The 23373-nt window shown below is 32.6% G+C and overlaps 1 protein-coding gene across 2 annotated transcripts; it reads left to right on the top strand.

Annotated features, from left to right (window-relative positions):
• Positions 1 to 481: 481 nt before the first annotated feature.
• Positions 482 to 21179, top strand: LOC129220149 (GATOR complex protein NPRL2-like; the record flags this gene model as incomplete). 2 transcript variants are annotated; one of them, XM_054854503.1, is given in 9 exon segments in its annotated part: positions 482 to 659; positions 2186 to 2294; positions 3523 to 3659; positions 8467 to 8487; positions 13200 to 13297; positions 15114 to 15244; positions 15331 to 15448; positions 17144 to 17295; positions 21004 to 21179. In XM_054854503.1, coding segments are annotated over 9 exon segments (1012 nt in total), but the record flags the coding sequence as incomplete, so codon positions are not given.
• Between the last annotated feature and the right edge of the window lie 2194 nt (positions 21180 to 23373).

Below are 23373 nucleotides of genomic sequence, written 5' to 3' on the forward strand. Positions count from 1 at the left end.
CGTAACATCAAAGTACTTTAAAACATAATCTATTGCTTGCTTAAGATTTATCTGGTAAATAAGTTAATATATGTACAGTTGTGATCATCTATTTTCATTAATGCTCATATAGATCAATTTTACTCTAAGCTTTTGAAATATAGCTCAGTTTGTTTGGCACTCTTGGCTTCCTTAAGAGGTTTTTCACCTCCAGCTCAGTCAATTCCTAAGCCAGGCTGATGAGTGCTAATAAGCACGAAACTGCAGTCCTCGGCTTGAATGACCGAGTTGGTGGTGTCTTTCATGTATAGCTTATATGTTTTTCAAAGGTGTAATTATTTTTATTCTCATGTTTAAGCTTGAAATGTTTCATTTTAATAACTGGGTGTCTTAGTCCCTTAAATACTAACAAAGTTTTGACAGCATTTTTCAATATACAGAAATAATTAAAGTGAAACATAAATCATGTCATAGAGTATATTCCTTTCTGTTTTTATTTCAGGGTTGCCAAGAAAGACAAAATTATAGGTTATCCAATACACATAGAAAATACCACAAAAAGAAAGTATTCAAGAAATAGATTAATATTCAATCTTTGCTTTGTATGTGATTCCTCAAAAAGAACAATGCAGTATGAACCATTAGTTAGAAAACTTGCTAACTACCTTGTAAAATTAGAAGTAAGTGTTTTAGTTGTATACTTATTTTAAATAATTATGATATTCAACTATACATAAGAGATGCATACAGTAAATCAATAGCAAAAAAGATGGGAAAGGGGATGGTCCCTGGATCTTCCCTTGAAATTCAAAGCTAAACTTAAAAAATGAATACTGAAATTATTTTTATGTTTAAAGATGTTTTTCATCATCTAATCAATTTTATACAGGTATGACTGTCTATAGTTGGGGCAAACCTAACCTGGCAGGGTTGTAATGCTGTTATTAAGAACTGTGTAAACTTCACAATGCTGCCAAGGTAGTTTTGCCCCAACTATAGTGTGTAGTATGTCTATCTGACCTACATAATATGTAAAACTCTGCAAATTCAAATATAATTTTTTCAAATTTTCTGCCAAAAAACACTGTGCCTCCCAAGTTCTATACTTTGCAACTCTAGCATGTTTATTATTATTATTATTATTGTTATACTCACTTCTTTTTGAGTATTAACTTTAAGAACCACAAAATTAGCGAGCAACAAATGTTGCTCAATGATAAAATTTGTTTTAAAAATATCATAAATTTCGGCAAATTTTGAAACTTTTCTTCTAACGACATTTGTCTTTATTATCAAGGACTAGTGTCTATGTAAAATTAAAATCAAATCCTGATTGCTTCACTTCACAATTCGAAGCCTCAGATTTTGCTTTTCTTCACCTGGTGGACACTCCCCTTGAAGAATTTCTTGCTATGCCACTACAGTTGGTCATTCAGGGTTTTTTTAGAGGACAATTTCTGTATTTTTGACTGCCATTGCATCTGTTGACATGCAAATACAATTGAAGAAGAACTCTTAAGGTATTCTAAATAGTTATCAAAGATTAAAGAAATAAAATAGAAATCAATTATTAGCTTGGTTCAAAGTTATTATCCCGCTTAGATTATGTTTTGGCATGTCATACATAGATGTGGTACAAAAAAAATATCTGAATTGAACCAGAAAAATATAATTTGCAAATATTTAGAAATTCCTCATTTTTATTTCACAACATTTCAAGTTTTCTATATTTTATGATGTTGGTTAAAATATTGCAATGTAAGAACAGATGTTTCAACAAGTTCAAAAATAGTTTTGGAGCAGAAGTGCACACCCATATGCTGCAAACAAATTTTGTCACCAAATTTCATGAAAATCGGCTGAACGATCTAGCTGCTATATAATGCGCGTCACAGACATTCAGGGATCAGACATCAAAACATCCAGAATTTCAGCTTTATTACTTGTAGACAAGATTACCATTTATTCAACAAGATTACCATTTATTCATTTATTTGTTTTTAAAAAAATCAAATGCATTGAAAATATCAAGTGCAAAGTTAACTCACATGGTTCAAAGTCACCTTAAATGACTACAATGCAGTGATTATTTTCATGTTGCACTTATCTTGGCTAAGGTAAAAGAAGTGTGTGCATTTTCAAATTATGATTCATGGGTAGTTGTTTCAGTTATTCGGTGGTTTATTGGACTTATTTTCTCTTTCAGTTAGAAGATGGATTTTTATACAATGAACAGACTAAAGCTCAACTTCCTGCAATAATGGCAAATATAAGAGATGAACTGAATAAGAATGGGAAATGTTGCATACCAATAAGTATTATTGAATTGCTATAACTTTCAGTGTTCTATAATGCTGTGATGGTGATATTTTGTATTATTTGATCCATTAATCAATCAGTTATGTAGTTCAGCAAAATTTTTTTAGTCATTTAAATCAAAATTCAGTAGTTATTTAAATCTACTTATTGTTAAGTATTTTAGTATTAAGTGCTTTTAGTAAAATTACTTATAATCAAACAAAAAAATTAATCTAAATATTATTTCAATTCTAAATTTAAATAGAATTTTATTTTTATATGTATATTAAAAGGAATTGGTATGCATTTTTTATTAAAGTGCCAGTTTTTATCTTGTATGACATTTCTTGAAATGCACTGGAAGCGGGTTAATTGAATCAACAACAATTGAACAAAATCCAGCTTTATCAAATTAGCCACTTTATTGAAACCGTTTAGAACAAACATGATTCATATTAGCGGCGGCCACTGTATTCAAAATACATCAAGAAATGACAAAAATATTTTTTAAAATTCCGATAAAAATAACCCAGGGCTGAAGAAAAAGTTGTATAGTGAAAAAAAATAAAATAATGGAACAAAAAAGAAGTAAATACTCGAAAATATTTTCAAAAAATCCCCCCACCCCCACCTTAAAAAATAAAGTCATGGACTGGGTTTGTCGACATATTTTCTTTCTTCCTTGGCGACAATAAAACAATTGCTCAAAGGGATTGGCAATATCTGCAAAAAAATGGCAACCCTAGAATTAAGAAATTGAAGTTGTTGAATGTGGCCAACTACAAAATTTGTAGATTGCTATAGCCAGAAATAAAATCACTAAAAATAAAAAATCCGCCAAGTGATGTGCCTTTAAGGGAAAGGTACCTTTCTGGAAAAAAATAGCAATAAGATGGTGCAAAGCAAAATTACAAACTTCTTTACTACTGTGAAGAAGATTTAAAAAAGCATGTATGAATTTTTATAATATTTTACAAAAACTTATTCTTTAACTGCATTCAATTTGGGCCTCACTATGAGTGAGTTCTACTAGATTTACCTTGAGTGAAAACAAATTGAATGTTTTGTTTTCCCCAACCTATTCAACACAACATTTTATTAATTTTCAAAATTGGCATGAAATTTATTTTATCTCTTTTTTTTTACATTTAGTTACTATATTAGGAATGTCTAATGCCCACTGCTTGTGGAATTCTCTTTATAACGTATCAAGTACCCTTATTTAGTTTCCTTTTTTGTCTTTAGATGAATCAAATACCATTTACTTGAATGTAATTAGAGTATATCCAATGCCTCCTCATGTACAAGATCAAGATGTCCCCATATTTACTGAAAGAAAATTTCCTGTGCCATTGTCTGAATGGAATATAACGATGCAACAAGTATGAAAATCTTATTCTTTTTCAATTATACCTTCAACATGTTTTTCAATCGCAATTGTATGCCTTACTTCTATGTGTATTGTATTACTGACAAAATTGTGTGAGAAATGTGGGACATTTTTTGGAATATTTACTTTCTCAAAATGCTACCTCATATTTCCTGAAATGCCATTGGCTACCCTCTCTTTCTCCTGTTAATATTTGGATGAAAAAGCTCCTTTAATTCCCTCGCCTCCACCATTTCACCTCCTCCCCTTTGTTTTTATTAATTAATCAGTCTGCCGTTAGCCAGTATATAATTGGATGGTGTGTCATGCAATTTTGACAATCAATATTTTTATCTCCTCTCTTGTGTGTGATGTTTAATTTGTTCTTTAATTTTCTTTACATTGAAATTTTAAAAATCTGTTACCTTAAAATATGTAGCAAACTGAATAGAAGCTCCAAATTCAATGCATCTAGCCTGTGTTTCTCCATCACAGTTCTAGTCAAATATAAGATGTAAACAATAGCATTGTTTTAAAAAACAGAAACATGCTATTTTTTAAGATCTTTCAAAGAATAGAAAAAGGCGTAAAATTGCCAAAGTTAATACGGAAATAGGCAAACTTAAGGATAGTTACTAGTAATACTGTACGTAGTAAGTAAGCACCCCTCTGCTCCTCCATTTTACAGAATAGCTGTATTTATTTATTCTCCCATAATGCATTTTTAATTAATTTATTTTTTAAAAAATTATGACACGAAAAGTACTAAAACAAACATCTTGAGGATTTTATTTTTTTATGAATGTACATGTGTGTCTGTGTGCTAAGCATTTATGCTCACACTCGCTTGTTTTTTCATTGTAGGTCTAAGTTTTAAACAATTATGCTGCATTGCCTTTTGTTCCTAAAAAATAAAAGAGCTGTGCATGTTTGTAATTTTGCTTACTAATGCAGTGAAACTTCTATGAGCGACCACCTCTCTACAGAGTCGATCTCAGTTAAGTACCAATTATCCAAAGCTTTGCCCCCCCCCCCCCTACCATTGACTCATGTTAAAAGTCTTCAGAGTGGCAATCCTCTGTTACTGACGGGATTTATCTCTAATAATTCTCTCTGTGAATTCTCTTGCATTTTTCACATATTTGCATGTTAACCAACAAAGATATATATAAATATTTTAGAATAGAGAGTTTTTGAATATTGAAGTTTCAGGCACTAACCTGTTCGGGACCAGCGGAAAGAGGAAGTGGTCATGGGACTGGGCAATTTTTCTTAGTTAAGCCTAAATTTATTTTAAAATTCAAATAAAACAATTACTGCAATTAAATGCATTAGAATGTTATCAGAGAATATTAATGATAGTAAACTTTCGATTCACCATCATTAATATTTCTGGGGTACATTCCAGCAAAATTTTCATGATATTAAAAAAAAACTGCTAATTTTAACTTAAAATGGCTTAATTTTAGAAAAATAAAAGACTATGCATTTACATGGGTTTTTGAAAAGTTATAATTTTGCATACAACAAAAGTCATAAGTTTACACTATAACCCACATCCTCAGAATCACTGCATCCAGTATTCAAAAATAACTCCTTCATTTTCATGTACGATTCGTTCATCAATTTTTGGCATCTGACCCTCAGTTAAAAATTTCATTCTTTTATCCATGGTGATTGAAATAAAACTGAACCTAACCATAAGAAATAGGATCTAGCAAACACAAAACTGAAATTTTTACTCCCACCCTTAATCAATAAATATTCATCCTTTCCATTTCTCTAAAATATAACAAGCATAACAAGCAAAACCCATAAATCTGAGCTCTAACTAATAGTCAGAGAGAATATCTAATGACACTGGTCACCAGATAGACCCCAATGATGATAGCCCCACTCCCCTGCTTTGGGAAGCAATCTTTCAAATCTTAATCTTTACTAATAATAAAGCTGAAAGTCTCTCTGTCTGGATCTCTGTGACAGGCATAGCGCCTAGACCGTTCGGCCGATTTTCATGAAATTTGACTCAGAATTTGTTTATAGCATGGGGGTGTACACCTGGAAGCGATTTTACAAAAAAATTATTTTGTTCTTTTTCTATTCCAATTTTAAGAACATTTTACCGAGCAAATTATCATAATGTGGATGAGTAAATTACAAAATTATCATAACGTGGAACCGTAACATGGGCGAGCAAATAAACATAGCAAATTGGCGAGAAATTCATCATCCATTATTTGTAAATATACAGGCGAACCAAATGACCTTTTGATTTTCTACTACGGGCAAAGTCGTGCGGGTACAGCTAGCGAAAAAAAAACTTCATCACATCAAATTGAGTGTGTGCCAGACGTTAATGTTTATGTTTTTTCTTTAGATTTTAAATAAATTACAAAATGAGGCACTTTTGGGAAAATCAGGGGAAAAAAAGAACTAGTATGTTGTGGCCATTACAAAACTTTCTTCTATATTTTTCTTGTGAATTCTGATCAATCCCTATGCTTGAAGAGAATGCAATATTCCCAGCAACAAAAAAAAAAACCTGACGGCCGTCCGAATTCCTGAATTCCCACAAAAGCAAAGAACGACTTGAAAGTTATTTTAAAAGCCTTGCTTGAATTAATTAGATGTTTTATTAACTTTATGGCTACAGTTATTAATTTTAAATCATTGCGATAACATTTCCGATTATTTCCCAAAAATTAAAATCACATGAAATAAGCAGACGACAGTATTACAATTTATCTTTCTTATTGTTGCATTTATAAAGCTATTTTTATTTACACAAAAAAAAAATCAGCCCCCCCATGGAGCGATTGGCGCCAAAATTGAAACAACGCCTATTTACAAATAGATTCACATTTGTTCCAAATTTCATCCAGAACGTAGCATTACTTCTTGAGATATGGCACTCACAATGAAAAAAAAGAACATTCGATTGCGCCACCCCCCTTTTCAGCTTTTGACACCGAAATAAAATCAGCTCTTATACCCACTAAGGGCTACTTGCCGATAAATTTTTCTTTCATTCCGTTCATTATTTCTTGAGATACAGCAGTCACAATTGACGACAAAAAACGTTCTATAGCTCAACCCCCGTTTGAGTTATTGACGCCAAAATTGAATCTGCACCTGTTCTTGTTAATGGCAACATATGGACCAAATTTTGTTTGATTCCGCCAGTTACTTCCTGAGGAATAGCAAGCACGCGTAACTTAAAAAACGTCCCATTGCTCCACCCCCCTTGGAGGAATTCGCGCCAAAAACCAATGGGCACAAGTTTACATAGGGGCACATATGTGTACCAAATTTCGTTCGATTTCATGCGGTAGTTTTTGCTGTAGAGTGGCCACAAAAAACTGGTCACACACAGACGTGACACACATACACACACACACACATACACACACATACACACAGACAGACAGACATTTTCCAAAAACAGTCGAAATGGACTCAGCACACCTCAAAACGTTCGAATCCGTCAAAATTCGAAATTCGAAAATTTGCACGAATCCAATACTTTCTTCTATATATTAGATATAGAAGAAAGTAAAAAAATAAATATTTTGCCATGCTTTGAAAGAGTTACAGTATTGTGTGGCTCAGCATCAATAGGGCTCGATGGACCAGTCAAAGACATTAAATTTGTAGGAAATGGGGAGGGTGGTTAATACAATAAGGAAATCAAGACTTCTTAAATATACACCTTATCTGAAAGTTAGGTGCCAAAGTTCAATTGAAGTTGATTTCATATGGTAAGCAAACAACATTGCTTCACAAAAAAAAAAAAAAAAAAAACTTGTTTTGCCACACTTGATGAACTTGCTTACCTTGGTTTTAACTGATTTTAACCGATGGACTTGTCCAGGGCCGATCCCCAATCTTGAGTTGGACTGCGTTTTTCTTTCTGAAATATTTAACCATTTCTATGAGCGAAATGCAGTAACTAAAAGAATAAGCAATTGTTTAAACAGGGGTGTTTGTGATCCAAAATTTTTTTGTTGCAGTTTCTGATAATTTTGGGTTGACCAATACATTCTAAAACTGAAAAATACTTCAAATTAATAAATAAATAATTTTTTTTCCCAATGATTTCTATTTAAAGTATCACCTAGCAATAATAGCAAAACTTTTCTTAAGTAAGTTGTTTAAACAATCGAATGTTGACACTCATCTGAGCAACCAGCGCTCTTGACGATTGATTTTTCTGGAAACTGGAGATGGTCGCTCCTGAGAAGTTCCCTGGAAAATCTCTGCCATGGGCAGGTAAAGGACAGTATCTGCAGAAATGAGTTTTTGAGATAAAAGAAGGAGCGCATTTTGGATTCAATACTAACGATAGGGAAATGTAGAAATTAGACGTTTTTATTTTCAATGGGAACCAAATAAGCAAAGCTTGTACAGTAAAGCTAACGTACATTAGGTGACAAAAATGCAAAAGGAATGAAAAATTTGTAGTTACTTCCCTTTACCTGTTCACAGCGGTATTGTTTAATAAGTGTGCTTTTGCTTAATGCTTACAAAATGTGATTTTGCTTAATGCTTATAAAAAATGTTTTTGCTTTCTACCTATAAGAATTTAATATTTTGCTTTCACAATCATAACTATTAAATAGCTTTGCATGTTAGTGTGCTAAATATGTGTTCTTTCTAATTTGTGAAATATATTCTCTGCATTTAAAGTCCTCCCCCCCCCCCTTTTTTTTTGGCAAAAGTGAAAGTTTGACGTTTTTAAGCTGACCTTTAAATTAGTTTATGTACTGTTTATTTAAAAATATGTATATTCTTACATTAATTGTTTGTTTTTAATGCTACAGTGGGATTTGACTGTAATGTTGGTAAGTGCCCAAGAAATATTATGGTATGTTCAAGTTTATAGCTCTAAAGCTCTTTTCATATTTCTATTTCTTTTTAAGTTTTAGTTTCGACATTGTTTATGCATGCATATAATACTCTTCATTTCTTTAGGTAATATGGTAAGTTTTTTTTTTTTTTTCGTTTCGACACATTGTACTTATACCAAACAATATTGATAGCTTTCCTGCAGTATTTTTTTACTGTGTTTGCTAATGATCTTCCTTAATCTAATATGTCACAAGGAAGAGAGAGGGGTTAAGGTGAAGTGTCATAGTTTGTGACAAGGGGGGGGGGGGTCCAAAATTTTTAAAAAAAGTGACATCATTTAAGGATAGCCCCTTAAGAAACTTTTTTTTTAATTGAAAGATAAAGAAATTGCTTCCTTGTTGCTCTTTAGCTGTTAACTTTTTTAAAGAAGAGGGTCCTCTTTTTTTTTTTTTTTTTTTTTTTTGCAAATGTGTGCTTTAATAATGTTGATAGCATCATTTATGCTTTAAATTAGTTGGACATCTTTATAGTTTCCTGGGTATAGTGTGAAACTGGTTGTACTACAGTGCCGATTGTTCTAAGGAGCATATATTAAGGGCAGCACATGGGAAAAAACTCCATAAGTCTAAAAAAAAAAAACTCTGTTTGAGAAAAGCACATTTCAATCTTTGAATGATAGGACTTTCCCCCAGTACTTTCTGTTTTCAAACTAATATTTCACCCGACTTATGAGGTTTTCTACAAAAGATGATAGACTATTCAAAAAGTATATTTCAGCAATTAATAGATTGCTTAATTATTCTGTTTCCTCAGAGCCGGCCTTAAGCCGATTAGAGCAAAAGGGTCCAATGGGGCCCCACGCCAGCAGGGGCCCCACTCTAAAAAAAATTCACTCGCAAAAATAATTAAGAAAATAAAAAGTTCAAATGAACTTAACTGATAATAATTGTAATATACTTAACTGATATTTAAGCTGGGGGTATGGAGGTGAAAGTGTGATTAAGGGAGTAGGGGAAGTTCCCTGAGACTTTTAGCATCCCTTTTAAAGTAAGCAAATATCTGTCCCTAGAAACCTATCTAAAACTAGTACTATCAAATAAATTTCCACAAGAAATTAAAAAAACATACAGCCAGTTATATTTTTAAATCCATATCTAAGGCCATAAGCGCTGTACCCTATAACTTTCGGTCAAGAGAAAGGAACTAGATAGTGGGAATCAAAGTGCAAATTTTTAATGATTATCAGCAATTAATACGGTTCCCTATCCCAGGATCTTACTATCACATTGGCAATGCGGAAACTTACCCCCGAGACTCCGAAATTTCAGGAATCTCCAAAGCTATCTTTTTAATTTATTTCATTTATATATTTACTTTTATTTTTTTACTTTCTATACTTGTGTTGATAAAAAATCTTAAAACTCAGCAGCAATGACAATTTTTTTACTACACAATTAACACTAACGTAGGTGCAATTCTGAAAAATAAACAAACAAAAGATACTTCAAATACAGCGTGCTTTTATTAGGGTAAAACATCTCCATAACGATTCTATAAAGCAAATTGCCATTAATCTTCTAACGTTTCTACATATAGCCTGGAAATAGGTTTTTAAATCTTCAAGCCCAAAAATTTCTTGGGGCAGCCACCAAACCCTGACATATCTCCTAACGTGACTGAAAAGATGCGTTTTTAAAATTCAATTTCAAAAAATTCAGGAGGAGGCTACTCAAATGCCTACCCGTACCTCAACTTTAACACAAAAAAAACTGACTGAAATTACATCATTCAGTTTCAATTTTAAAATATTTCCAAGGAAGCAAAATTCATAAATTTCACCACCCTCCTCCCCTTCTTCTCCGCTAACGACTCCAAAGCAGGGGAGTGCACAGAAATTTTCACGCCATCACAAATGACTTTTCCGGGCCCCCCTTCCATATTGTTTACCCCTATATTTCACCCCTAGTTTAAAAAATATTGGGCCCCCTTCAGGCTCAGGCCCGGGCCAACAGGTGTCCCATCTCTCGCTCCCACCCCTGTGCACGCCCCTGCTCCAAAGGCAGCCTAAAATAGTGTTTTTAAGATTTAAATTTCAAAATACTTTCTGTGTGGTAAAGGTCTCTGAAACCTTTTTCCTAACTAATGACCCCTTTCTTTAGAATCAGCACAATGGCTTAAAATTTCCGTTTTAGAAAATAATACTACGAGTGAACCCTCAAACACTTCTTTCTCATGGATAAGCATAAAATTGATTTCAGTTTCGAAAAAAAAATTAAGGGAGGAATCTCTTCCCTTTTCCTCCATCGTTTCCAAACACAGCCTAAAATTGAGTTTTTAACACTTCAATATCGAAAAATTTTCGAAGAGTCACTGAGTCCCCTAATGTCACCAATGATAGTCTAAAATTGCGCTTTAAAGCTCTCGATAGGAGATCAACAAATTCCTTTCATCTCCATTTTCATCAACATAACCTTGGGACTAAAATTTCGGAAAAAAATTCTGAGAGGAGCCGTCAATTCCCTATCATTACCAAAATTAATCTAAACTTATCTTAAATTTTAAAAATAATTCGGTAGGCGGGGAACTTCCGCCTTACTCCTTTCCCTTCATTTTGCACAGAATTGTCCAAATTTGTGATTTTAGACGTCGGCTTTAAAGACTCTTCCGGGAACCGTGGGTGGTTTATCTGACCTCTAATGCCCCTCCCCCTCCCCAAACCCTTGTCTCCGTACCAAAACTGCTTTTCTTACACTAATTTCGAAAAATTTCCCAAGAAGAGCTCCCCCGTTCCCTGCAATTCCGTTCCACTTCTGACATCCCTAAGACGGCTGATTTTTTGCATGAAGTCTAAAATTCCTTTTTAGAACTGATAAATTTTGGTGCATTTTCTTTTTCCGTCTAAGCTGTAAATTGCTTAGGCGGCTCGTACGAGAGGGGGGGGGAGGCAACTGCCCACTCACTTCCAATATTGAAGGGAATTGCGCCCTCACTTCTCATTTTCTCAAAGTTGCACAATAATGATCGATACAAAAATGATTTTTTATGGGTAGAAAATAAATTTTATTCCACGAAAATAAAATTCCAACTAAATGGACTTTTCTAGTGTTATTTCACGATGATCGAACTTTGAATTGGAAGAAGAAAGTCTACGGTGGTCATCATCCGTCCCGGTTTTGGAGGCCATATTCCACATTGTTTGGAAAATATTTTATCAGTCATGTTAAAATCCCAGAATATCGTTCAATTTAAAAAAAAAAAAAAAACGAACAAGAAATCAGCAGCCGGGGCGCCGTTCCCTAACCCCCACACTTCTCCCCCCCCTTTTCTCGTGCACTAAACGCATGTGATTGAGCATAAATATTCTCCGAGCTATTTTTCTTATGTTCTTAAAATTTACCTTTATTTTTGCGATCATTCATTCATTCATTCCTTTAATAATGAAAAAAAAAAAAATGCAAAAATCAAATGTGCTTGCCCGAATCTGAAAAATCGGTCGGCACTTCTCGAATTTATATTACCGTTCTGTAAAGGGTCCCGCCAGATCTCTCCAATCGGGCCCCGCATCTGCTAAGGCCGGCTCTGTGTTTCCTTAAAAAAAAACTGACTGACAGGTTCTTTTCATGTACCCTTCATGTCTATAAAATTCCTGTTCTTTTTCATGTTAGAATAGTTTTATGCGTCCAATGTTTTCTACATACAAAATTGATTTTGTATTTCGAGCTCTGTATGTTACGGGAAAATGTACCCTACCTGTCTTCCAGTCTTAGTTTCCATCCTATTTATATTGCACTTACTGTCTTTTGTATGTATTTTAATTTTAATAGTTTCTTAAATTTTCCTTTGTGTAATAATATATGATGTTTCATTGATAAAATTTTTGAGGACATTTAATTCAACTTCAGTCTGCATTTTTCTCCATAATGGTATTACTGTTGCTAAAGTACTTGCAGTATAAAAAGCAAGTTTGAATTTATTGCTTCTCATGTTACAATACAGGTGTACGACATGCTACACTCACTGTGTTTTGATGATAAGGCGATTCTCGAAAAAATGTCCCGTGTGTAACGCTAAGTTTTTTATTTTTTCCAGCTAACCAAAGCCTTCAAAAATAATGCTGTTGGGGAATAATGCATGCTTTAATATACTATCAAAGCATAACAGTTAATCCATATTTAATTAATAGTTACTTAAATAAAATGAAAAACTTAATGTTACACACGGGACATTTTTTTGAGAATTGGCCTTTTACTGTATTGTTTAGAAATAATGCTAGATCATTGTGTCAATTAATTTTACTATTAGAAGAGATTACAAAGTAAGTTTTTTTTTTTTGCTAAAATGCCACCTATGCTCATGTTGTTGGTCTCGCGCACAAGCTTTGGCCTTTTTGCCTAATTTTAAGTCTAATTTCATCATTATGATCGAAAAATGAATGGCATTAATTTAAAAATAAAAACCTGCTTACATATTATGCATCACTTTTTCATAAATTACATAACTTAAAGATCATTTTAAAAATGAGATATTTCATCAGCTGCTGACCAGTTTAAAAATTGATTGATGTAATCAACAGTAAATCTAAACAAGGGATAAAATAATTTTAAGTTTAGTATTGAGGTTTTAAAATTATCAAATTGTAACTAATATTTTATATTTGTTCTTTTTCGAGTATGTTTTATTAACTGGTGGTTTACTTTAATTTCAGATCTTACCTTACATAGATGGATTTAGACATGTAGCCAAAATTGCTGTGGAAGCGGGTGTTGAAATTCGTCTTGTGAAAGCATTTATACAAAATATGGTGTTAGTATAAAAATTCTTAGTGCATTTTGGAATAAAAATACATCTTATAAACTATGCATTTTGGAATAAAAATTAATCTCATAAATTATGTTTCTTTTAAAATGTTGCATTTTCTTTCTTTGGTTTGTGTGTGTGCCCTTTTATTTTTCATTCAATCCATTTTCATAAATATATTTGTGATTTAATGGCAAATGCCTCAAATCAACGATGATTGATTATATGTATCTGTAAAATAGAAAAACCTGCTTTTGTTAATATAATTTTTTCAATTCAACTTTTTCCACTTGTTTACAATGCTTAACGCTTTTGCTAAAAATTGCAATCTTTTTGCCTCTTCAGCAAGAATTAAAATGTGCAAATTTAAAAAAGTTTGAGATTGATCTTTGAAGTGTAGATGAATATTTTTTATTATTATTTTGTCATTATTTTAACTTATTTTCTAAACACTTTATTGCGAGTGTCAAAGTAAATCGCTAAAATCTTTACAATTGCAAATGCTTTCGTACTATTGTTATAAAAATAAATTTTATACATGATTAGAAATTAAATGTTTAGAAAATTTTGAAATATTTGTGCAATTTTAGGTAAATTGATTTTTAAGCAATCAATTTTTAAGAATTTGGGTTAAATTGCTTTAAAAGAAATGCTGCATTGAATACAACACAAAAATAAATCTGCTACTATCTCTCCTTTGCGAACATTTTGATATTTTCCAAATGCATATCTTGTTGAATAACCTCCCCTGCACTCAAAATTTTGAATTTTAGTTTCTCTAAAGACACCGAAACTACAAAACTATTTATTTGAAAACTTATGTTTTGGGGTACTATAAAAGCATTAAAATTAAAAATGTCATTTTATGCTACATTTTGAAATTATTTATTGCATTAAAAAGACAACACTGTAAAGATAATAAAGCGATAAAAATAAAATAACATTCTGTTTTTGTGTATGTATTTATTCAACTAGTATGTGTTTTCAATAAAGATGTAAAAATAAGTTTTGAAAATAGTCTGATGTACCTCCAAAGTTGACTTCTTTTCTATATTGACCATCTTCCGAAGTTGACCAAATTTTTATAGATTGAAATCTCACAATACAGTTTTTCTTTGCTTCTTTTTTATTTTCTCGAAAAGTCCTTCATGTGATCAGTTTCCTAGCACTTTCATTTGTTAATCCCTTATCTTCTTTTCTGTCCCATCTGCACATGAGGGTGTGTACAGAAACTTTAGGGCAACTTGTCAGTTTGCTCACTTTGCCCCCCCCCCCTCCCCCTCTCCCATAAAAATTATCAAACTTCTACTGCTCAGATTCCTAGTTGAACTAATAGTTTCCTACTAGGCTGACTGGCCTCTCCTTGGCCTGTGCTTTCTCAAGAAAGCACATCCGTTTTGGTTCTGCCCATACCACATATGGATTTTGCTATTTCTTTTGATTCTGCCCCAAATGTATTTGAGCGAATTTTCAAGCAATATGTCCCAAAGAAAAGAGCCTCTAAAATTTCACATTGAAAGAGAAAATTTGGCAGTTATATCTTCTCTAAAACTGAAAGTTATTTTTCAGAAAAAGATCAACTTTTCTCGTTTTGTCAATCACTGTTTATTTTTTGACTTTCTGACAGATTGCACAGAACTTTCAGTGTTAGTTTTGTCTGAATTTTCTGCCGAATAAGGGTAGGCTTATCAGATATTTTGCCTATTATTTCTATACATTGTTTTTAAAGTAGAAACAACTTTGTCATGCAATGAAGTAAAATATAGCAATGTAATAGTCTTTTAATGTTTGGTAACTATGTACTATTTTCTTTCTTTTTCAGGTACTATGGTGTTGTGACTTTAATTCCCATATTTATGTACTCAAATGTATACACAGCTACACCTAAATTAAATGAATTAGCTCAAAACACCCATCTTCAAGAAGAATGTGCTAAATTTGTTGCTCGTCAAGGTAAATAACATTTAAAAGATTTCAAAAAAATTTCATAATTTTCTGGCCCAATTTTTAGTGATTTTATTTATTTATTTATTTATTAGGAAGTCATAAACCATGTTTTCGATCCATCTTTATGCTATACTGTCAACTGAATCCAGAAACTAATGTGAAGACACTCTGTCTTCGACACAACCCACGTGCAATTGGCATAGATGAGAGGTCAGTATTAATGTTTCTTCTCATCAATATTGATCATATCAGAATTTTCCATTTCAGTTATGTCACTTAACTCGGCGACTTGTTTACTTTGTTTACCTTGACAAAAATAGCAAAATAAAAATAAGCTATTTGAAAAACTTTTTAAAGCCAAATTCATAATGTGCTGTATCAGATAAATCTTTTCGAAGTGAAAATTTTGCAGATCTTATTGTGTTAAGATAAAAGGATAAATTTCAGTAGAAAAAACATTACTTTTGTATTAATCATGAAAACTGACAGAAGCCCAAATAAGGGTGGCACTTTTCATTGTAGGTATGCAATGGCTCATTAAAAAAAAAAAAAAATGCCAAGCTGGTCAAAACAAAGTGCTTAGTGGTTTGTCAAACGTTTCCAAAATCAATATTGTCGAAGTTTAAAATTTAATGTGCAATTTTTAAATAAAGGCATTCATTCAATAAGACTTACAGTTAAAAATACAAAAAAAAAATCCACCAAAGGAAGATCAGCCAAAGAATGAAAGACATAAAATATAGAAACTTTGGCTGTATCAGAAGGTCTATGTAACTGTTGGATCTGTTTTAGCCTTAATGTATTTTTGGTTATTTCTTTCTGTTGTATTTTTTGCTGCATAAATAAAATTCATGTCCTAAGACTCCTTATGATTAACTCTTAGAACTATGTCAGCCTTGCAATTTCAGCTAGACATTCACAAACATTACCACGTGAGAGTAGCCATAAGAATCCTCCAATGTTTGGTAGCAGCGAATACCCAGGCTTTTGCTGCCCGAAAGAGAAAACTTTGTAATGGACGTTTTGGCAATGATGGTGAACTGGATTGATTGGATTTGGCTGGCCGAAGGAGAGATGTGTGGTGGCTAGCGAGAGCTGAAGTTTTTTCTAGTGTTGTGTTTTAACTTATACGTAACAAAATTTGAAGAGTACAAGTTGGTTAAATGCTTTTTATCCAGTCAGTCGATCAGGTTTCAGTATAAGTGGCGGTTTGTAGATGATGATTCAGCAGGGTTGCTGTCAGGGCTGGCTCTAGTAGTGCCCCCCCCCCCATTCAATACTAATAATAGAAATATGAAATAATGACATATTAATAAAATAAAAATAATAGCAAAGTGTTTGAAATTAAAGTGAGTTTCTAGTTAAATACCTAACTGAGTTTTGCATATCCAAGCACTGGTACACACTTTAAATTATCTTTTTTAACATTAAAGTAGTGCATCTTATGGCACTGAAACGGATATTAATGTTTAAAAAAGACTTTTAAATCTTGCAATTTACCGCCTGTAAAATTAAATTGAATTTCGTGTTAAATTCCGAACTATGTTTTTGCATACCCAAGCATTGGTACACACTCTAAATTATTCATTTTTTTTTAAATCATTGAAGCAATGAATCTTGTGGCGCTGAAACAGATCTTCATATTAAAAAAAAAAAGTTTCAATTTCAAAGTTTGCAGCCCCAAAAATCTGCTGCCCTAGGTGGCTGCCTAGGTCGCCTTCCCCAAGAGCCTGGTTGCTGTTCAAGTTGAACAAAGGAGTTTACTATAACTACATAAAAATTTGGGGAGACAATGTTTAAATCACTGCCATGTTTGCTCTTCTTATTTTTAATTTAAATGGAACCTTTAATTCTTATTAATGACTAAAAAACTTATACTTTTCTTTTTTGAAATGGTTTTTGTAGGAAGCTAATACAGTTTGGACTTATGAAAAATGTCATTCGGCAACTGCAAAAGTATCCCATCCAGGTGACCCCTGACATCTCAATTAAATGTAAACCATTGCTCAAATACTTCAATGGGAAATACAGTTTTGAAGAAATCTGCTGTAAAACAGGCAAGTTTCATAATTTGCTGTTCTTTTTTTGACTTTATGAAAGTTATTTTATTAAGTTCTTTAGTTATTAATGGTTGATATTTTGAATAATGTTCAGTGACAGTTCAAATGAAATCCACGTGCTTCATTGATTTTTAAAAAGCATTCGCAGTTTATGCATTTTAAAAAAAAAGGGTTTTCTGATGGATATTTTTTCCTTCCAAATTTTACCTGAAGTAGTGTATATAGTTTAAATTAAATTTACTGTTCCAAAATATGCAAACAATAATGAAACTAATGTTGATTTTTATGAACAAGTTTCTCGAAATGTGACACCTTACAATGTAGAATTGAATATGCATTTACAATCTTAAACTTAATGAGGAGATCTCTGCAAAAATATGTTTAAAAAACCCAATATCTGCCTATAAATCTCTCATAGCATGGCTAAAACACTAAGCATTTATACTATTAACGGAATGAAATTTTTCATTATCAGTCCTCATCATAGAGGAAAAACTGGTGCTGAGTACATTATTGTTTTCACAAATGCCAAATTTATACTACTTGAAATTTTATCAAGTTGTTACATAATACAAATGTAGGAAAATGAAAAAAATATGTTGTTTTTGTTTAAATGTGGAATTTTAAGGACTGTTGTCATTATTCATGTGAGACTTTTTAACTTAATTTGTCTTTAAGATAACTTATGCACCAATGTTAAAATATGAGATGGACCACATTTTATAAGTTCCAATAAGATGTTGTCAACTTGTAGTTATGAATTGCAAAAAAAAAAAAAAAAAAACAGAAGGTCTGCACATCACTTTAAAATATTTTATCTCAGTTTATTTAATTAAAAAAACCACACTTTACTTTCAAAATATTAAGGTAGTTTGAAAATCTTGGGGAAAATGTCCTAAATAACAACATATTGCTACTATGTGTACAGGTTTGTAACAAAGTTCAATTTTGAATTAAGTCGAACTCATTTATAACAAGAGCAAAGCAACCGCATCATTTGCTCGTTTTAACCGAGTGCTCGTAAAAAACAAATTTGTGGGAAAATGACAAAAGTTCATACTTGATAACTATTATTATTATAGCTATTATTATCTCTGTTTAATTTACTTGGATTGCCTTATTGTCTCTTTCTTATGCTATTTTTTTCGAGGATTTCTCTATTTTTTTTTCACCTGCATTATTTTAAATCTAAGCCACAATATTCTCGGAAGTATATTTCGAAAGTGATAACAATCGCATCAACAAATGTAAAATTTTCTAATGCTTCTCTTCTCCACAAATTAGCAAAAAAAAGAAAATCTCCAACTTTCCTCTTTAGAACATTGAAGGAATTTTTCCAAGAAAGATTTAACTGAGCTGGAAGTCAATAGAAATTTGATGAATCACAAAATATTGCTTGCTTTAAGCGGGGTTTGCTCGTTATAAGAGAGTTCGACTGCAATATGCAGAGCTGCCAACTTTTGAAAATCCAAAATCGTAGCAGCATTTTGCGGGGGGGGGGGGGGGGGGGGGGCGTGGTCGCTGCTGCAGATTTAAACAATGATGAATTGTTAACAGTATAAAGAAAAAAAACAATGATGCTTAACAAATTTCAAATATGTTAAAGAAAATATTAATTCAGAATTTTTAAAAAAATGTATATTATTCACTGAATTTTGGGCACCTTTCCCGCTTTTTTGCCAAAGATTCAATGACTGTATCAGTGTCGCGATCTAAAAACCGATCCATCTTTACACCAAGAGCTATGCTTGTTGCACAGAGATCGTCAGCACACGTGTAGGAGTTAGATTTTCGGAACTTAAAGATTTAGTTTTCATGCTTTTCTTTTTGCGTTCTTGGGATTATAAATTAGAGAAACAGAAAATCATAATTTTTGGACCCCCTTTCGTAGCGTCGTAGTTTAAGACTAATTCGTAGAAACTACGATTTTTTCGTATCAGTTGGCAGCTCTGGTAATATGAGGGGCATAATTTAACCCTGCCATTAATTTTAAAACTTATTACTATTTATAATTGTGGTAGAAATTAATGAATCAATAAAATGTCCCTTTGCTACGAAGAATAAAATAGTCATGGGATGTTTTCCCATGCACTCCCTCACAATTATAGTAATGTTTATATATTTATTTTGAAAATGCCACACACTAAAAATAGCTCTCATGCCATCAGTTCACGTACTCCTTAATCCTTTTCAAAAGCAGAAATAAAAACACTCAGCAGATGTCCAAATGTCCAGTAGACATAGCCTAACCGGAGTTGCAGAGTACATTGAGGAGAATCGGCAATTCCAATTTTGTAGAGATTGGACCTTGGACAGTCATGCTCTGTTAACAGTCTAAAGGTAGCCACAGTCACCTTTCTGTGGACTTCAGAGACACAAGAAGGGTTCTCGTTCACAACAGCTTAGGACTTGCCCTTTGATGTCTTCAGAGCTTCCTGTTTCAAATTATATTTAAAGGTCATGTTGGTAAAAAGTCTCAGTGAATGAAAAGGCGAAACTTTATTGGGTCTTTTCTCCTCAAAGCAGGTCAGCCTTTTCAATCCCAGGGATGTCGCAATGCACCAGAATTCACTGGAAGGAGATCTTGTGGGGAAAATCTTTTAACAATTATCTGCATTCCAAAATTCTTTTAAAATCACATTGGCAATTTCGTAATAATGCCTGCAATGCTGATTTAAAGTCTGAAAACATTACTACCATGACAAAGTCAGATATTCTTAGTAATAGCTGCTCAACAACTACTGCAATAGCTTCAACCTCACTATCGAAGTGCAGTAGTGAAAAGACCTACTAGCAGGTAGAAGCGAAAGAACTCACTAAAGAAACTGGCTCTAGCACCATGTTATCTATCCAAAAGGGAGCCATCAGTGAATACACGTAACAATTCACTTTTTTAGTATAATCCATAGGGCACAAAAGCAGGGGTAATACAGAAGTCTCTCGACTAAGCTCCAAAGGACAAGCAGCCCTGAAAGCCGATTGAATGAATCAATCCTGAGTCTTCAGATTTCCACCCCTGTTCAGGTCATTATCTCTCCAAAAAGAGTGATTAGGCAGACTTTTAAGTTTTTGAAAAAAATCATTGCCCTTCTCTGTACAGATTTGGTACAGAAATGGTTTAATGTTAGTCAAGGTCTGCATAGCAACAACGGGAGTGGATTTCACTGCACCAGTTATGATTCAGAGGCAGGGCCAGATTAACTCATGATCCTATGGGTGTGTGGACCTGGGCGCCATAATTTTAAGAGCACCAAAAGAGGATAAATTTATTTCTGCCCTTTGTTTTAAACTATTACTTTGATAATGTGCAGGTTTTATTGTGAGAGGGGCACCAAATTGAACTAGGACCTGGGCATCCCTTTGGCTTGTTCAGGCCCTGTTCAGAGGGCTTGATTCTGAAAACTCTCAAGGTATTGGATGGTACTATTGGTTTCAGTAATGAGGACATTGTTACAGTCGCCAATAACATTTTATGTGTGTGTTGCATATAAATGTGCTTTGTTATTTTTCAAGTTCTGGTTTTGGATAATTCCCGTAAACTATTTCTAAGCTAAGCAGAACTTGTTGAAATGCTTTTAGGAATAGAAGTAACATGAAATATTTTAGGTATCATGCAAGATATTTTTTAAAAACTTAAATTGATATCAGCATAATTTATATCTAATTGCAATATGTATTAAAGTTACATATTTTAATTATTTATAGGGATCAGTTATCAAGAACTTGATGAACGTGTTGAAAAAGATCCATCTGTTTTTGTTTGTATGAAGTGACATCATATACATTTTATGTATTTATTATATTTTTAAATTATATTTTTATGTACATTGCTTTTCATCAGTATTTCTGTATTTTATCTTGTGATGTAAAATAAATCATAAAAATCCCTAAATTTAAAGGCAATTCTCATTTATCTATTTTCTTCTGCATTACAACATTACACATTGTCAATCATGCTGTGTAGTAGTGATTGAAGTTCCAAACTAAAAATGGCAAACTTCTTTAAAAACTAGATCCCAATATTAATACTGGTTTTAGAAAGTTGAAAAACAGAAACAAAAACCTACGTGCAAAATACTGACAGCCCCCTTATGTCAGTATTTTGCATGCAGTTTTGCCTAAGCTCTTAAGGGCGGTAAATTTATACTTAAAAAACCTACTTGTTTCGTTGCCATATTTCAGAATTTCATACAAAAATGTATAAATTATAAATATATAAACAATTTTGTTAGGAACAAATATAAAATGAAGGAACAAATGTTATAATAAAATATTATTAATAAGAGTTGTAAAATAAAAATTTATAACATTTGCAACAAAAAATAAAAGTAGAAAAGGTAGATTTTTTTAACTCAAATAGTTTTGTGCGAGGGGAGGGGATCCTGATGTCCAAACGTATAAATAAAAAATGTAGGGTTGGTTGGGGTAAGTGGGATCCCTTTTGAGAATAGTTCGTTTTTAAAACCTTACACAAAAGTTTTGAAACAAAAAAGTTTCAACTTATTGTCTTATTTTATCTTGGACATTATTAATGAACTAAAGTTTATCATTATTTTCTGAAATACTGCGTTAAATATATTCTAAACGACTGTATTTAAAAAAATCAGATGTGTATCCCACTTAACCCAAAATAAGGGGTAAGTGGTTCACCCCCTTTTATTTAAATTTAAATGAAGCATATCTATAAATGAGGCAGGGCCTGATTACCGCACTGGCCTACTAGGCCTGGGCCTGGAGCCCATTCTTCCTAAGGGGTCCCAAATTACTTAAAGAATTATGCATAGTATTACAACTATACAAAAAAAAAAACATTTTAAAAATAATAGCCTTCAGGAGGCCTCCAAATTATTGTGGGCCTTGGGCCTCACTTTTAGTTAGTCGGGCCTTGGGTAAGGGGGGTTTTTACATGATAAAGCAAGTAAGTTTTTAGTGTGAATTATTTTTTTGTTAACGCATCTACCTACGAGATATTTACTGTCTTTTAAATCTGAATGACAGAACATTTTTAAACAAAAAACAAAACAATTACAACTGTGAAATTTATTGAAAGCCTATTGGTACTTATTTTACTTTTAACATATAAAGGTGTGTTCAATAAATGTAATACAGTTGATTACGGTCGATTTTGGTAAATTAACCAAAACTATAAGCTGAAAAAGAAATTTTAAACACTAAATGGCTGCGTATGTTTAAAGTGTGCTAAGGAAGAACTATCATCATACTGGACTTCATCCTCAATAATAATTCCAACCTCCTCTGTACCAGGCAAATAAAAATTCACCATTTCTATTTGTTCCCGCAACATTTTTTTTTTTTTTTGTATCATCAACTTTCAACATTAGACCTACATAATACTTTCTGGTTTACTTTGATGTAAATTTAACAAATACATAATAACCAGCTTTAGCAGGTTTTGAAGCTGAACATGAAAAAATGAAGCTAAACGCAAAAAAAAATTTTTTTTTTTTTTTTGATTAAGTGCTGTGATCTAGAAAAAAATTCCACGAAACTCAAATATATGCAAAACCAATCACGATGATGAAATTTAACGTGATTAGTGCAAAAAAGTTTGAAAACTTTATCCTTATTTCAGTTTTGGGGGGATGACCTACTGACCTACTTACCCCAGTCATCCACTTCCCCCAATCAACCCTACATATTGGGTCGTTCCATAATTATTGGCCAAAATCAAAACACAAAGGCAAACGTATGTGAAAGATAAAAGAATGAATTCTTATTAAGTAAAGTAGCCACTATGGGCAAAAATATAATTTCTTCAACGAGCAAAAAAATGCCACAGTGGCAGAAGGCAACATTGCATTGGTCGATAAAATCACGAACTCCCTGCATCGCAAAATCCTGAGCTGTTTGTCCCTCCCAAACTTGACCAATTTGAAAAATATTTGTTAATCAGTCAGGGTCAACAGAAGCTCATACCCCAATGTTTGGACCTTTTGCTGGCGAATCAATTGAGGCACTGAGTTTTTGTCGTCATGATAATCTGAAAAATTAAAGGAACATCGAAAATGGTGAAGTGAGGATAAAGAGCAATTCGTTAATGCTCAATAAAACATT

The sequence above is a fragment of the Uloborus diversus genome, chromosome 4, assembly GCF_026930045.1.
Source record: "Uloborus diversus isolate 005 chromosome 4, Udiv.v.3.1, whole genome shotgun sequence".
In the NCBI taxonomy this organism is placed as follows: Eukaryota; Metazoa; Arthropoda; class Arachnida; order Araneae; family Uloboridae; genus Uloborus; species Uloborus diversus.